The sequence below is a fragment of the Silene latifolia genome, chromosome 2 (genome assembly GCF_048544455.1).
Source record: "Silene latifolia isolate original U9 population chromosome 2, ASM4854445v1, whole genome shotgun sequence".
Lineage (NCBI taxonomy): Eukaryota > Viridiplantae > Streptophyta > Magnoliopsida > Caryophyllales > Caryophyllaceae > Silene > Silene latifolia.
This window is the reverse complement of record NC_133527.1, coordinates 195,740,492-195,757,206: the sequence shown is the minus strand read 5'-3', so window position 1 is coordinate 195,757,206 and position 16,715 is coordinate 195,740,492. Positions and strand designations below refer to the sequence as shown.

Genomic DNA, 16,715 nt, shown 5'->3' with positions numbered 1-16,715 from the left:
TCGAAGTCCGCTTTCGACCCGTTCTCGTTGTTTATACCAAGTCCAGGAACTTCGCGAGAAGAAAGATACATACGCTGGAATGCTCCTCCTAATAGCTGGGTCCTACTTAATACCGATGGGTCATCCAAGGGAAACCCAGGTGATGCCGGCTGTGGAGGATTACTTCGGGATGATACGGGTAATTTCATCACGGGTTTTGTCTTCTCCGGTGGCATCTGCACTTCGATGAGGGCAGAGATGAAAGCGGTTGTCGTGGGGTTAGAACGGGCTAGAGCCATGAATTTTACTAAGGTTATCGTCCATATGGACAACAAACCTTGTGTCGGGTTCATTGAGGAAGACCAACTCCTAAGCAATAGTCTCCGACCTTTGGTTAGTCGCTGCAAGGAGCTTATTGGCTTGGCAGGATGGACGGTTCGAATTGAGCATGTCTTTAGAGAGGCGAATCGAGCTGCGGATTGGCTAGCTAACGCGGGAGTTCATTCTTCGACTAGCGTGACATTCTTTGATGAACCACCTGATGGTCTTCGAGCTATCTTAAGGGAAGACTTGCTGGGAGTCGCATTCCCTCGATTAGTTTCTAGCTAGTTTCTTTTATCTGTCGGGGATCTTTTTCCCCTCTTTTGCACCAAAAAAAAAAAAATTTGGTACCAACATTGTTAATTCATTTCTATGTTAGAGCCAAATCCAACTAATGCACTAACAAATCATTTCATTCCAATTTCATCAAAAATCAATTCATATCACTCAAAATTACAAAACATATTTACAAAATCCGGTTTGCAATCACAATCAATCAACCATGAAAAGATACCAAAAAAAAGTACTCGTATAATGAAAAGACGTGGTTGGTTGGTTACTCATTTACGTGTTTATGTTTTTATGCGGTACTTTGTTGAATTGTCATTTATGAATAATGATTGATACACGAATTAATACAAATGCAAGTTTTAAATTTTTTGTCATCCAAATTGCTTTCGCCTTTCACTTTAAACATTTCATAAATTTATCCTTTCACAAAGTAAACAATTATAATATTGAAATATATTTTTTTCATTATAATATTCTTATACACGTTTGCAACGTGAATATCTTTAGTTACACGTTTTTAAAATTATAAAAATTTGATATTCTAATAGCATTCATGTCCATAAATCAAACAAGATTTCACATGACTATATTTTGTCTTATAAATTAAGAATAATATCGATAATTCCCTACGACTATGAATAGTGTCAAGATTCTCAATGTTACCATTAATGTGGTATGGAAGAGTAAATACAAGTATTTAGTACTCTGTACTATTTATCCCGATTCAGATTATGACTCATGAGTCATGAGTACAATTTGCAAAATTTTACCCGCTAATCTTACCGACATCTACATTGACATCACCTATCACATTTTATTTTCTGAATACTTTTTTTTTCTCAAAATAAAACTCTATCAACTAACTTATAAATACTTTTTTAATACTTTTTCTCAAAAAATAAGTAGAGTACTTTTTTTTAATACTACTATTAAATACTCCATCTACGTAGTAGTATTAGCTACCATCATCATCACCCTCCTCGTTTTCTCTTCTTCTTCCTTCATCTTCCTCCTCCTCCTTCCTATCCCAAAAATCCTTCTCCCTTTAATCATACGTCTAATTATTTCTCTCTTTCCCCTTTCATTAATTTTTATTACATTTTTCTCTTCCCCAAAAAATCCTCATTATTCAATCATTAAAATTACAATTACAATTTCAATAAACTATACACTATAAAACCCAAATTTTACCTCAACCCTTTTTATTTTTTACCCATATCCCTCTTTCCCCTCAACGACATTAACAAAAATTAACCAAATTTACTCAAATTTTAGTGAAAAAGTGAAAAAAATGGGAGGTTGTGTATCAACCCCAAAAGGGTGGGTAGGAAAACGATCAAAGAGGATAAGGAAGAAGATTAATTATAAACATAATCATAATCATGATATTAATAATAACAATAATAATAATATTAGTACTACTAATAATGCTAAAGTTAATCGTAAAAGAAGGGCTTTTAAGAAACGCGTTTCTTCTCGATCTCTTGATGATCATCATGGCACAGATCGTTCATTTACAAATCCTACATTTCAAGGTTGATTCTTTGTTTTTTTAAATTCTATAGAATTTGAATTGTTAATTGGTTTTTTTTATATGTTTTTGCTGATTTGATTGTATCAGGTGTTTTTTTTTACTGGTTTTAATATGTGGGATTTTTGTAAGATGGCATTTTTTTGTGTTTTTGATTGGTTTTCAGCTGAAGTTTAGTGATTGAACTTATTTGTATGCATATTTTTGTTGGTAATCGGTTGTGAGTGTCGTCTTAAGTTAAGACGGTCTTAAGCAGGAATTTCTGTTGGTTCATTTGTTATTGGGTGTTTTGGTAAAAGTTTTTGAAAAATGGGATCTTTTGTGTTTTTACTGATGGTTGATTGGTTTACAGCTGAAGTTTAGTGATTGAACTATGTTGTATCCATATTTGGTTAATTTGTTAATGGGTGTTTTGGTAGAAATTGTATATGCAAGTGAATTTGTTGATTTCTGATGCTTTTTCCTTAATGCAAGTTGGTACCAAAGGTGGGAGTTTGAGGGTGATTCTTATTCGAATCTTCGTAAGTTGATACCTTCAAACTTCCAAGGTAGTTAGAGCTGGTTGGCTAAAGCAATGTTTTTTTTCCCTGTTGAAAGGTTCTGTTTTTGTGGCCTTTAATGGATGATCTCAGGCTTATTACCCGAATCCCGATCAATTATAAATGTGGCTTATGGTTACCAATTATGAAATTAATGCGAGGGGAAAAAAGAGGGAATAAACAAGGAAGATAGATTAGTGAATGGATGTAGTGTGGGGGTAGTTTTGCTAGATTAAGTAGTAGATGAATAGATGCATGCATTGAGCTTGATAGATGTGGCTACTCGGATTTTGATGATTCGATGCTATAAGGGTAGTTAGTCAATTTTTTGATTGTTTGTTTTACCAGAATGTTGTTAAGAATGCGAACCTCTAAGTAGTTGCTGCTAGGAAAGTGAGTGTTCGGATTGCTGTAACTAGGTTATCCGTTGTCATAGATGGAAATGGATCCTTCCGTTCTATACCCTCCATTTTCCTCCAACTCACCTTGCTACATTCCCTTCCTTTCAAAACCGCCATCCAATAAAAGGTTAAAAATATTTACTGCAGCAGTGAGACACTGATATACAGGCATTATGTGAAATGAAAGAACTATGATCTGACTATCTGAGTGAGGAGGCCTTGTTTCATATGGATTCTTGTTGATGATCTTCTAGCACTTGTTTCGTAATAATTTCTGTATCATGATTTGAACAGGCAACAGTGAGGAGGCCTTTTACGATTCAATTACAATTTTTGATTCTGATGGTGAAGAGGATTTCCAAAGTTTTCAGGAAGGTATACTTTCTTTTCACCATAATTGACAGAGATAAAGCCTTTCCTTCCTTCCTCCCTTCATTAAAAGACGATATTCATGCTGCAGATAATTTATCCCAAAATGGGGGTGAACGATCATCAATGGGAAGAAATTCACATGAAATGAATTCTGCTCGAAATTCAACAGAAGCAAAGCATCCTGTCTACGCTGATGAAATATCCTCTTCTTTAGATGGAAGCTCTGGCAAGGATGACAGAGTGTTGGATAATTGTGGCATACTTCCTAATAATTGTCTGCCTTGTCTCAACACTGCTACAGTACCGTCTATTGAAAAGCGGACATCAATTAGCTCCCCACCAAGTGCGAGGAAGAAGACAACCTCTAAACTTTCCTTCAAATGGAAGGATGGAGTTCCTAGTTCAAGATGTATGTGGCACGACTTATCTACTTACAAATGTTTCTGTACAAAATTGTGCCTAGTAAGCTAATCAAAAATAAAATTTTATAGTATCTGATTTCTCTATTTTCCTCAGTGTCTTCAAAGACACTATTGCAGAGACCAATAGCAGGAACCCAAGTTCCTTTCTGCCCGATAGACAAGAGAGTCATGGACAGTTGGTCACAGATTGAACCAAGTACTTTTAGAGTTCGTGGACAAAACTTTTTTAGGTAACTTCCATGGCAATATCTTGGATGAAAGCATGAATAGCTGTGGAAACTTAAATTTTAAGCATGAAATCTGGATGATAAGTTTCAGATTGCTAATTCCTCGACTTACCCTGGTGATTATGTCTTTCTATGGCAGGGATAAAAAGAAGGATTTCGCTCCAAACAATGCTGCATATTATCCTTTTGGTGTTGACATGTTTTTGTCTCCACGTAAAATTGAGCATATTGCTCGTTATGTGGAACTTCCTGCAGTAAATTCTGTAGCAGGTTTCCCATCCATTCTTGTTGTAAATGCACAGGTAATTGTCATTTCTTTTTCTTCCTATAAAAGCATTCTACATTTTTATGACTTTCTTACCTTTATTTCTTTATCGACTATTTACCATATTTTCCCTATTTCGATTTCGGTTTTCATTTCACCTATCATCTGCTGTTCCAAATAAAATTAATGTTAGGCGACCCAAAACCAATTTGAGATTGTTGTTGTTGTCATGGTAGTAATAGTTGTGGTAATGGTGGGGGGTAGTGGTGGTAGTAGTAGTAGTAATGAGTACGATGGTAGGCACCATGGTCATCACATCTTCGTAGCACTTGTTTAAAGTCTTAAACCTCTGTAGATCCAGATTCGGCTGCCTTTTATAATAGCCTCGGACTCAACTTCTATGTAATGTGCAGGTGCCATTGTATCCTGCCGCTTTGTTCCAGAATGAAGGTGACGGAGAAGGAATAAATATAGTGATGTATTATAAGATTAATGAAAGATTTTTGAAGGAACTCACTTCGAATCATCAAGAGAGTATCCGAGTAAGATGCGATAATTATCTTTTTTTCGTTTGTTAGCTCCGTAGTCCTGTGTCTTCAACTAGATCTGTTTACTCTTTGTTTTGTGAAGCCAATATGATATTCGTATGTGGAGCCCTGGTTTGGTGTTGGTACTATCGTCTAAGTTCTGACTACATTTGTCCCTTAACTCTTCATGTTTACGCAGAAAATGATGCATGATGAGGTTGAAAAGGTGAAAAGTTTTCCTATGGACACTATTGCGCCTTTTCGTGAGAGACTGAAGATTATTGGTCGTCTTGTCAATGTGGACGACCTTCATATAAGTTCAGCAGAGAAGAAGCTTATCAATGCTTACAATGAGAAGCCTGTTTTATCTCGGCCTCAGCACGAGTTCTTTTCAGTAAGTTTAACTCGATAAAATCATATTGCAGCTTCATATTTTGTGGGCATTATGTTTCCCTTTGCAAAAAAAGAGACTTTTTTGGGCATGTCTTGGGCTCTTGGCATATTGAGGCAACAAAAATACGCTCGTTAATTTCTGCTCTCGATTTGCATAGGACCCCTTTTTCAATTTTCAACTACCTGTAACTCCATCTTCTGCTGCTAATTGTTTTGCAGGGCGAGAATTATTTTGAGATTGATTTGGACATGCACAGATTCAGTTATATATCAAGGAAAGGGTTCGAGGCGTTCTTGGGTAGATTAAAGATGTGTGTCATTGATTTTGGACTCACTATACAGGCAAGTTATTCATTTTTTAGCACTAGTATCATAAGGTCTCCCTCGTGACAATCCGTTCCAATTTTCTTTTTCATTTGTTGTTGGTTCGGCAAATTCTGCTACCTAAGTATCTAGGACTAGCCGACTCGTTTAGCTGGCCGGAACTTCATTTAAGCTCGGAATATTTCTCAAAAACTTACCTTGGTTAGCTATACAGATAAATTACCAGATATTTCCACCAACTAAACAATTTTTGCTTATAACTCGAATTAGTGTATTTGCTTGGCAAATTCTGGATCTAGGACTTGGTTTAGTTCAGAAAATTCTCAAAACTTACCTTGGTTAGGTAGTCAAATAAATTGCCGCATATGAGTATATTTACCCTAATATACTGTCGTTTTTGCATCGTAAAACAGGGAAATAAAGCTGAGGAAGTGCCGGAGCAAATATTATGTTGTGTACGATTGAATGGACTCGATTATATGAATTACCAACAACTGGGGATGGGTCAAGATCCCCTATGACATTTCATGATGAAATTGTAACAATAATTTTTATTTAAAATAATAAAAAAAGAAGCTAATTTTGACAAATTTACATAATGATCTTTCTGCGTTTGTTCATAAAGTCAATCATGTCGTTCCGATCATGAAGGTGTTGAATGTTGGTCTTACTTCACATGCAAAATTTGTATGGACATTTGGCTCATGCTAATTGCACGTGCATATAATCTGAGTAGGAGCATATGGTCATATTTTAGTACTGTCTTAAAGTTAAGACGACCGTATGGTGAAAATATGCGGTCCCTCCTCTTGGACTAATTGATCGCTTTATTCGCTTATGGTCATCTCGTCTCAAGGTCTCTGTCAATTGTTGTACTCCGTATTTTGGATTCGAACCATAAATAAATCCCACTATGGATCAGAAGGTGAGATTGGGAGGTTGTGGCCCAAGTGCCCAAACCACAAATGGATTTGAATGTTACCAAGCCCACATATAAAGTGTTGAGTCCTCCGCAGCGGGTTTATAGAATTAGGTGCATGAAATCGGCTCACAAATAAATGAGGTTTCATCCTAAAATCAATTGGTGATAAGAAGAGTAGACTTACTTATAAGCTAGTCCCTTAACTATTATTCTATCGATGTGGCCTGTGGGGCAATGCCACACATATTGGAAGAGAGTTACATAAAGGGAGTAGTATAATGTGACATTTTAAATTAGATTGCGATCATTTAGCCGTTATCAAATAACACAAATTCTCATTGAAGACATGACATATCCGTCACAAGCTGAAGACGGATACCATTTTACCTCACAATGTACCCACTTTTTCTCTCTCTGCAACACTATTCATGTGGTTCCCTTTCTCCACTAACCCATTTTGTTACCATTTTAAAATATCCGTCACAAATGGTAACCCGTCACAAGGGAGACCAATTGATCAAATAAAGCGTAGGCGACTAGGCTTATCATTCAAATATTATGACGATATACATATAACAGATTAACAGGCAAAATTGTTGGTAAAGAATGACTGGAAATCCGGTCTTGTAACATCTGCATGATGTTTACACCAACTTCAGAGGATAAAAAAATTGGTAATAAATACTCTTGGTGTTCGTAGATGATTTCGCTTTGGTAAGGCCTTATTCCCTAGTAAATTGCATGGTACCGTAAACTTATCCGGGGAGAAGGGAATACTCACAAGTCACAACCTATTTTGATGTTTATTAGAGAGTAAAGAAATTCAGTTGAATGCGAGTATTATTTCGACAAATGGCATTAAGGTGGAATAACTTTTTTTTTTTTTTTTTTTTTTTTTTTTTTTTTTTTTTTTTAAGGTGGAATACTTAATACGGAGTATGTTTTTCTTTTTCAAATTTTATTTTAGAAAGAAAATACTAGAAATATCCTTTTAACATTTAATTAAAAAATAAATAATGGAATGTGCCTTCTAATCAATAGGTTATTAGTTAAGCTAGCCTAAGATAAACATCAATTTGTCCATTTTCCTCCATCGAAGCAGGATTGTGACCATGTCTAAACATTATTGTACATCTAAACAAACAAAAAAAACTTAAAAGTTCTCAATTATTTACATTCTACATTAATAAAAGCGATATTTTATACTCTCTGCTAGTCTCTATTTTCTTTCCTTTGTTTGTCGGCACAAATTTTAAGGAAATAAATAAAATAGGAGTAAGAGTAGTTAAATAAGGAATTGTGGGGCCAAAACATTAAATCAAGTAATAAAATATGAGTAAAAGAATTAGATGATGTTTGATAATAGGAGAGATGGGTGAATAAAATAAGATTAAAAGTTTTTAAAAGACAAAAAGGGAAAGAAAACCTAAATAATCCGTTTAAGAAAATAGAGAAAAAATAGTGAATAGTAAAGTGTATAAAATATGTTTACCGAAATCAACCAATCAATTTTTTCATCATACAACCTTTTTTGTACGCAACTTATTTAAAGTCGTAACATACCGCAACCAAAGCTACAAGCTTAAGTCTTCAGCCCAAAAAAAAGAGAAACTCATGCAAGTATGACACGTCATTTCTGTACTTCCTGTGACCTCACTGACACAGTGACACGTGTAAATTGTGGGACCTATAGTCCAACGTCAGCCAGAACTTTAAGATTACGTGGCACCTCCTTCCTTTTAATTCACACTCTTCTCTTCCTATCCTTTTTCATTTTATCCTTCTTTTCTGGTCAGACTTTGTTTTTTTCTGTCCATCTTGTTTTTCCTTTTCCAATGACTTTATACTTAGGAAATTGTCGACTATTTGCTTTAGGCATTTCAAATTTAATGTACTTCAAAGTTTTAATTCCGCGGAAATGTCTTAATCTAGTTGTTAAAACGAATGTATAGTAAATATAAAGTTCCATGTTCCTTCATTAGTATTGTATGGAGTAATTCTCTTATAAATAGTGACGGAGCTAGGATTCTCGGTTAGGGGAGTGGAAAATTTCAACAAGGACGAACGAGTAATTTTATAATATAAATTTGAAAAAAGTTCAAACATTTAATTGAAAACTTCAAATTTTTTCAATTTTAGTGAGGCGAGTATCCCTGCTAGGCCCCTGTGCTTTAGCACTGCTTTTAAGTCGTTTGATAAAAAAAAATTTAAGTTCTAATAACTTTGTTATATGAATACGATAGTCTTAATCGAACTAATTGTCCTTAATAATAAGGTCATTCCACTATTTTCCTCCTTAACGCAATAAATTTTATACTAAAACGGAATTATATAGTCACTAAATAATCGTCAATCACAAATTTTTACTTGTAAACTTATGACGACCTCTATCCAATTTAAATAATGTATAAAAGAGAATTTTGGATGTCTGAGACGTCACAAGTCTGTAATCGTCACGAGCAAGACTTATTAAATGCTACGGAAAATAGACTTACATAAATACATTTTTGTTAAAGAAACAAAACTAGAAACGCATAAATTATTGCATAAAACAAGTGACCAACCCAAAAATGTAAATTAGACCATATACAAATCATAATAAACTTCCTTCAAAAATCAAAACCATCAAATAAAACAAAACCAACGTTATTAATACATTCATACTTTACTTAAATTCACAATCTCTTTTGATTCACTTTAGTCTTCCTAGTAACTGACATTTTATTACACCTTTAAATAACCCCTTTCACTATACACTTTTTTTAAAAAAATAAAAAAATCAATAATAATTTTGACAATTTTATTTTATTTATTTTATTTTTTTTTTTATTTGGGAAAATGATGAAGGTGAGAGGTACTAAACTTGACTCGGTGATGATACTGAGTCGACTCAGGTCACTTCATTTGTTAATGGGTCTTGTATTAGTCTACGTTTTTTTAATGACAACACAATTTCCCGTTTTCTTCCGTTTCTTAGACGGAAAACAACACCGTCTTCGTATCCTAAAAGAGACTCCGTTTGATAAACCGCTTTCTCGAATCGTTTCGACACTCGTTTTTCCTCCTAGAAGAAACGATAATACTTCAATTTACGTAACCGCCATGCATGCATGGGTTAAAGGCGGAAATTTATGGGCCCAGGTGATGGGCCGAGGCCCAAGCCCAAAACCACATGTGGGTTTCCGAAACGAAACGTTTCGGTGTCCGGATTCGGTTTCGGTAGTGCATGGAGATGGTGGGGCGTTTATTGGGGAAGTGAAATTGCCATGTGGTATGACGTTAGGGTCTCACGTGACGGTGGTGGGCCAGCCTAAGAGGGCCCACTTTGAAGATGAGCCTAGGATTAGTTTAATGAAGGAAGTGATGGTTTCGCAGTTTATGGTGGAATTGAGAAGGGCAAAAGGGGAAAAAGGCGAGGCGCCGGCGAGATTATTGCATTTTAATCCGAGGATTCGAGGGGATTGGAGTGAAAGACCGGTTATTGAGATGAATAATTGTTTTAGGGGTCAGTGGGGGACTGCTGTTCGTTGCGAGGGGTGGGAGTCGCTCCGTGTTGAGGAAACTGGTAATTAATTTGTGCTCGTCCCACCCCTTATTCAAATTCTTGTTTGAGACGGTTTTATGTTTGTTTGTTTTTAGTTAGCTCATGCTTTTTTGATGTGATGTTATTCATAGGACGTATTTTAAGTGGGTCATGATGTTTCTATAGTTATGTGAGGAATTTTGAATTACACAGATTCTCATTATAGACGGGCATTATTCGTCTCTATAGACGGACCTCACAAATTAAACTGGGTAGTGCAAATGGGTGCGAATGGATACCCCCACTTGCACTACCCACTTTAATTTGTAAGGGGGACAATATTCGTCTATAGTGAGACATGTTTGAATTATGTGGTGAAAAGAATTGCACTTTTCAAAATTCTCGTCACGGGTAGTTTGGTCTGGATAGGAGGGAGTGTTATTTTTGGGTGGGACGTCCCTTTGGAGACTTGTTGGTCCATCACACAGTTCGGTTTTATTTCAGATGAGTTTTGAACGTTGGTCATTCGTGCAATTGCAATTGTTTTAAAGAATTAACTAATTTGATTGCTTTTTTAGTTTTTACGGGTTTGGGGACGGTTTATAAATGGTAAGATTATCAAGGATTGCATGATTTAAAAGCTAGGTAGGGGATTTGAAGGGTAGATTACTAGATTTATAATGTTCCAATCAAATAGTGGTTGAAACTTGAAAATGAAACTGAAATTTTAAGTAATTGTAAGTAGAGGTATACAGGTATGTATATATTGATTAGCTGATTACTACGGAGTACTACATTTTACCATGCGTATTTATTTCCGGTAGATTAATACTCGTGCTCACCGGTCAGTTCATTTGCTCATGATCAAATAGACTAGTTTATGTCAAAAAGTTATGGAAAATTAGTTAGCGCCACCCGGTGGGGCCCAATCTAGTCGGCGCCACCCATGGGGACCCACAAAATAATGGATACATCCTATAAAATAAGTAGGGACCCCAATAATATGGGGTGTATGTGAGAGGGTGACGCCGAAATTGGGCGCCACCCGGTGGCGCCGTATCATTATCCAAAAGCTATAGGCTTTATCGGCTAAGCACCTTTTTAATCATTGAGCTGTTAAAATTCTTCATTTGCTTACTAGCTTGAAATTGTCTGCAGTCGATGGGCAAGTCAAATGTGAGAAGTGGATGCGTGAGGATGTAAATTCTTCAGACAATTCGAAGGCCACTTTAGTATGGTTGAATAAATTGATGGGACGGAGTAAGAAAGTGGGAATGGAGTGGCCATATCCTTTCGCGGAGGGTAAAATGTTTGTTCTCACAATAACTACAGGCTTGGAAGGGTATCATACTAGTGTCAATGGAAGGCATTTAACGTCTTTTGCATATCGAAATGTAAGTATTACCTCTCAAAATGCTTTTGATGCTATATCTTGAACGAACATGTATGATATTGGACTAACCTCTTGGGTTTGAAAATTTCAAAATTTTTAGTTACAATTTTCAAATTTTTCCGAGGTCCCCTTATAAAATTACCTTTCACCCCCGCTGATTTTAAATCTTGGCTCCGCCACTGATTGACAGGGCTTCGATTTAGAAGATGCGATGACACTAAATGTGTATGGGGATGTCGATGTGCATTCTGTATTTGCTGGGTCCTTGCCGACATCACATCCTAGCATCGCTCCAGAGAGGCATCTTGAAATGTCCGCTGAGTGGAAGGCTCGGCCACTCCCCAATACTACCATTGTTCTTTTCATTGGAATTATATCTGCCGGAGACCATTTTGCTGAGCGTATGGCTGTCCGAAAATCTTGGATGCAACATAACTTAATTAAATCATCTCAAGTTGTGGCCCGCTTCTTCGTCGCCTTGGTAAGACTGGACAGACTACATAAGATTTAAGAACTCCTATTTATTTAAGGCATGCAGGGTGTGTGTGTTTAATGCCAATCTATGTCGCAGCATGAACGAGAGAGTATAAACGTGGAGCTGAAGAAGGAAGCTGAATTTTTCGGTGACATTATAATAGTACCATACCTGGATAATTACGATCTTGTTGTATTGAAGACACTTGCGATTTGTGAATATGGGGTAAGAAAATGGATTTTATACGTTGACTCGTAATTTTGTCTGTAAGTTTTACTGATTTGCTTTCATTTTGCCTGTTTAACAGGTTAACATGCTGTCGACAAAATATATCATGAAATGTGATGATGATACATTTGTCAGGGTAGACGCTGTGATCGAAGAAGCAACACAAGTTGGTGACGGTAAAAGCCTTTACATTGGGAAAATAAACTATTACCACGAGCCTCTCCGTGAAGGAAAATGGGCGGTAACTCAAGAGGTATTGATTCCTACTCGATTCTTGAGTTTGCCTTCTTAAACTGTAAAAAAAAAAATCATTCTAAAAATTTCACGATATATCTTCTGGAATTTCAGGAGTGGACAAGTGACGTTTATCCACCATATGCCGATGGACCAGGGTATATAGTGTCGTCAGATATTGCCCGTTTCATCGTATCAGAGTTTAAGAAAACCCGACTGAGAGTATGTAGAAAAAAACCTTCCTGTTAAAAATTTTAAATCGTTAAAAGTTTCGTCCTTTATGGTAACTAATGATTAATTTCAAATGTTGTAGTTGTTCAAGATGGAAGATGTGAGCATGGGGGTATGGGTTGAGCAATTCAACAGTTCGAGACCTGTCGTGTATGTACACAACGAGCATTTCCACCAGTCCGGCTGTGTGAATGGCTATATCACAGCTCATTATCAGTCCCCTAAACAATTGGTATGTATGTGGGAGAAATTGCAAAGTGAAGGAATACCTAGATGCTGTAACCTGAGATAACTAACATTTATTTGATCAGAATCTGACAATATTTAACGAATTTTTCAATGCTGAGCAACAAGATCCGACTCGTGCATAGCTTATAGCGTTCGTATACTTGTATAGTTGTGATGAATGTAGCAAATTCTCTCTTCCTTTTGCTCTATCTTTTATATATATGAATATAAAGACTAGTTGTATACAAATGTTCTTTTTCCCCAATTTATACAAATTTGCCATTGATTTTGAAATTTGAATGAATCTCTCATTTTGAGCTATGTTACTCCGATCCAACAAGCGTCTGACGCAGCTTTTTCGTGAAAAAGTTTCATCTATTTGATTTGCTGCCATGAAGTGGAGAAGTCATGTGTCGTGTGGATTATGACATATATGAGCGAGTAGATTAACAAACAATTGATCAATCATGTTTTCCCCTGAATTTCTCGTCAGTCATCACCACGCACAGTTCCGTCTTGAAGATTGATAAGTTTGATGAATTCAGATCCTCTTACATGCTAGCCAAGGTATGAATCACTTCTTTGAATCCTTTTTAATCTAGTGTGTATGGCTTTAAATAGTTCTAATCGCTCGAATTGTTTATTCAATTAACTTTCTGCAAGTTATTCTCTAAATTCTCATAATTTATCCGGCTTTCCTGGCTCCTTAGTTTCCTGACATGATTTCACAGTTTACTTTTGTTCTGAAGTCATGCATTTAGATTAATAAAATTGAAGTCTTGAGTTGTGGTAATGATGTTGCGGTTCCGGTATGGAATCATTAGATCAGAAAAAGCTCTTCTTTATCCTTATATAAGGGATTCTCTTGAAGTGGGGGGATAAAAGAAAGGTTCTTTTGTAATAATGGTGGCTTAAAAGAAGGAATCATATTCCATATGATTTGTGCTCAGACAACCCACTAGAACAACTTTGGAAGCTCTACTTTATTAGCTGTTGTTTAATCTATTCGTTCCGAGTTTATGATCATTATCTTTAATCATTCCCCTGCTTTCCCTTATCTGAAGTCGAAAATTGAGAAAATCGCTGAAGTCGAAAATTAAGAAGTTCTAGTTTATTTGCATGAGTCGTCGGACTATATTACAATTAGCTTTCTGTATGTCGCCTTGAGAAAACAAATCGAAAAAGAAAACAATTTCCAACATGATCAAAAACTAACAAAAAACAACAGAATAATAAAACAAGAAAATACAGCTTCTGATCTGATTCTTAACTCTAGAATGAGATCCATGACATCAAAGCAGCAAAAATAATCAACCAGGTTCCTGCACAACCATCAAATAAGAAGAATATTTAGATAAAAGTCAATGCCAAAACATAAAAAAGTAATTTTTTAATGTGTAAGACGGTTTTACTACGAGTTCCGATCTATATACACCTAATTAGTAAATGTTAGATATTTACTGTTTTCTAATAAGACGGTTTTACAGGAGGAATTTTTGTAAGGAGTAAAAGAAGTGAATAACTTTATGCTTTACTTGCATTAGAAGAGAAATCTTTTAGAAAGTGTTACCTTTGGAGAATGGAGTTAGGATTAGTCCAGAATTCCATGAATTCTGAAAGTAGCAATCTGTAGTAGTATTCACTCCACTCGGACAATTACATACGAAATTGTTGTAAGTTCCGGTGTAAGCGCAAACTCCGTTACTCTTCTCACAGTTACTGCAGTAAATCGGGTAGTCATTGTTGACATTGAACTTGTATTTCAATGCTGCCCCGAACTTCCATGCTTCCGGGTTTGTCTCCTGTCCATCGAAACTGTACACTGCGGTATAGGCCTTACATTGGAGCTTTTGGAGATCCATTTGGTAAGCGGGTCCTAGATCCACGGGTGCATAGACGCAGCACGTGGATATTGGGACGTTCAGTCGTTGGCTGATTGGTTGGCACGAGTAAAGCGAGCTGCATAGGGTTGTTCCTGCATTATCACATTGAGGAACATCACTAGTATTTCCATTAATGGCACCCTTGTATATAGGAGAGGAATCAAGTGAGCAATCTAGCAAAGCAAAGACGGTCCCGTCTTGGAACGTAAATGGCGCGTCCCAATCAAGACTGAACCCTTTGCTAGGTTGAGTGCAGAAGCAAGTGGACATGGAAGGGTCGGAAACATATAGGATCTTGTTGGCATAGTCGACGTTTGTAATCGGGTAAGACCCTGTGTGGGTAGTGAAGGTGAGCATTCTATCATTGCAACTTATGTATTTGGTGAAACGAGGATCACCACACCCGGGTCCACCACCGAAGGGGTAACGGAGTTGGATGTCGCCACAAAAGCGTTGACATACTTGGGAGCGGATGAGTGGGAGGAAGAAAAGAAGGGTGAGGAAAGCGAGGGTGAGTCGATATTGGTTCATGGTTAAGTTTGATGTTAAAAGTGTAGGAAATGAAGGTGTATATATGAAGCAAGCAAGGGTACTCTTGTATTGAGATGAGTGAGTTAAATGGTGGAAGTAAAGGAGTAGGAGTTTTTTAAAATTTAATGAGGATTTGATTCTTTAGGTTAGATGCCATTTTTTGTTCATATGGCTTTTGTGGTTTACTTAACTAAATAAGCTAGAAGTTTTCATGATTCTAGTAGTGTCTCTCAAGACTACTTAATTAGAGTAAATTTTGTACAATACTATTTTTACCTAAAAAACTTTGTACAAAAAAAACTACAAAATACTCCTTTCGTCCCCGTCATTTGTTTACCTATTCCATTTTGAGTTTACTTTTCTATTTTAGGAATGCCCTTGATGGACAGTTAGATCTTCCACACTCAATTTGGTCAACTTGTCATCTAATAATTGAACCAATGATTGGAACGGAAGGAGTATATTTTAGCAACAACATTAGCTTCGATTCCTTTGCTAAAACATGCTCGTAGTACCGAATAAGTTTTAATATATTGGTATAGACTGAGCAACTATTCAGAAGGTTGTAAGTTTGAATAGAAACTAATGGTATGAGGAAAACACGAAAAAAAATTGGAAAATTTTAACTAGAAACTGAAATTTCCATTCGAGGGGAGTGAGCTTCCAACGCCTCTGGCCTGCTAGCTCCACCACCGATTCAATACATTGTAATTGTAATAATTGTAATTGTAATTGTAATTGTAATTGTAAATGTAAATGAATTAAAAGGCAAAAAGTACTCAAAAGTATCAGTTGGTCTTGCTTCAGACGGACTATTTTGGTCTTTTTCAATAAGACGGTATTTTGTAACCATTTTACAGCAAAATGTGACCAATGTTAAAAAACAAGTTACCACAAGCTGGAATACTAACAATACTATTGTGGTTACATTTAACAATAAAATGGTTACATATTATCCGTCTGAAGCTTCAGACGAAAAGTGGCCGTCTGAAACAAAAATTTGCGCAAAAGTATATATTGTCTAGCTTCCATGAAGCTTAGGGAGTCAACAGTCGACAAATATTGACAGAATTATTAATTTCTTTTACTTAGGCAGCATGTGCCACTATTTTTGGGTGTATTGCATAAGTAAATAAATTTCTCTTGGATCTCTCAGTCTCTCTTACGCAAATTCTCATTTACTCATTAATAATTTTGTATCCGCCCAACTCGAATAGTATACTAAATTAATTAACCAAATTTCTAAATTAATAATCATGCTAAGAAATTTTTTATATTTCTCATAAGATTTAATCTTGCCTTGTTTATGTTATATTATCATGATTAATTAGTTTCTTTTTTTTTTTTTTTTTTTTTTTTTTGCAGCAGTAAAATCGTTTATACCTAACTATCCATAGCTTGGCAAGCAAGACTATGGGCAACATTATTGAAATGCCTAGGAATGTAACTAAAAGCTAAACAATGAAATGATGCAA

At 36.0% G+C, this 16,715-nt stretch overlaps 3 protein-coding genes across 3 annotated transcripts; 2 read left to right on the top strand and 1 right to left on the bottom strand.

The window, feature by feature from the left end:
- Nucleotides 1-1,495: 1,495 nt before the first annotated feature.
- Nucleotides 1,496-6,182, top strand: LOC141644219 (uncharacterized). Its single transcript, XM_074453689.1, has 9 exons — nt 1,496-2,126; nt 3,357-3,437; nt 3,523-3,843; nt 3,951-4,086; nt 4,223-4,385; nt 4,762-4,890; nt 5,075-5,269; nt 5,488-5,610; nt 6,006-6,182. The coding sequence occupies exons 1-9, from the start codon at nt 1,883-1,885 to the stop codon at nt 6,111-6,113; spliced, it is 1,500 nt and encodes a 499-aa protein (XP_074309790.1). The 5' UTR covers nt 1,496-1,882; the 3' UTR covers nt 6,114-6,182.
- Nucleotides 6,183-8,880: 2,698 nt separating this feature from the next.
- LOC141644217 (hydroxyproline O-galactosyltransferase GALT6-like) lies at nt 8,881-13,120 on the top strand. The gene is made up of 7 exons (XM_074453687.1): nt 8,881-10,079; nt 11,196-11,431; nt 11,621-11,911; nt 12,002-12,130; nt 12,213-12,386; nt 12,482-12,589; nt 12,681-13,120. The coding sequence occupies exons 1-7, from the start codon at nt 9,353-9,355 to the stop codon at nt 12,888-12,890; spliced, it is 1,875 nt and encodes a 624-aa protein (XP_074309788.1). The 5' UTR covers nt 8,881-9,352; the 3' UTR covers nt 12,891-13,120.
- A 790-nt stretch (nt 13,121-13,910) lies between these two features.
- Nucleotides 13,911-15,336, bottom strand: LOC141644218 (uncharacterized). The gene is made up of 2 exons (XM_074453688.1): nt 14,397-15,336; nt 13,911-14,148 (listed from the first exon to the last, which is right to left on the bottom strand). Exons 1-2 carry the CDS (start codon nt 15,238-15,240, stop codon nt 14,099-14,101), a joined length of 894 nt encoding a protein of 297 aa, XP_074309789.1. The 5' UTR covers nt 15,241-15,336; the 3' UTR covers nt 13,911-14,098.
- Between the last annotated feature and the right edge of the window lie 1,379 nt (nt 15,337-16,715).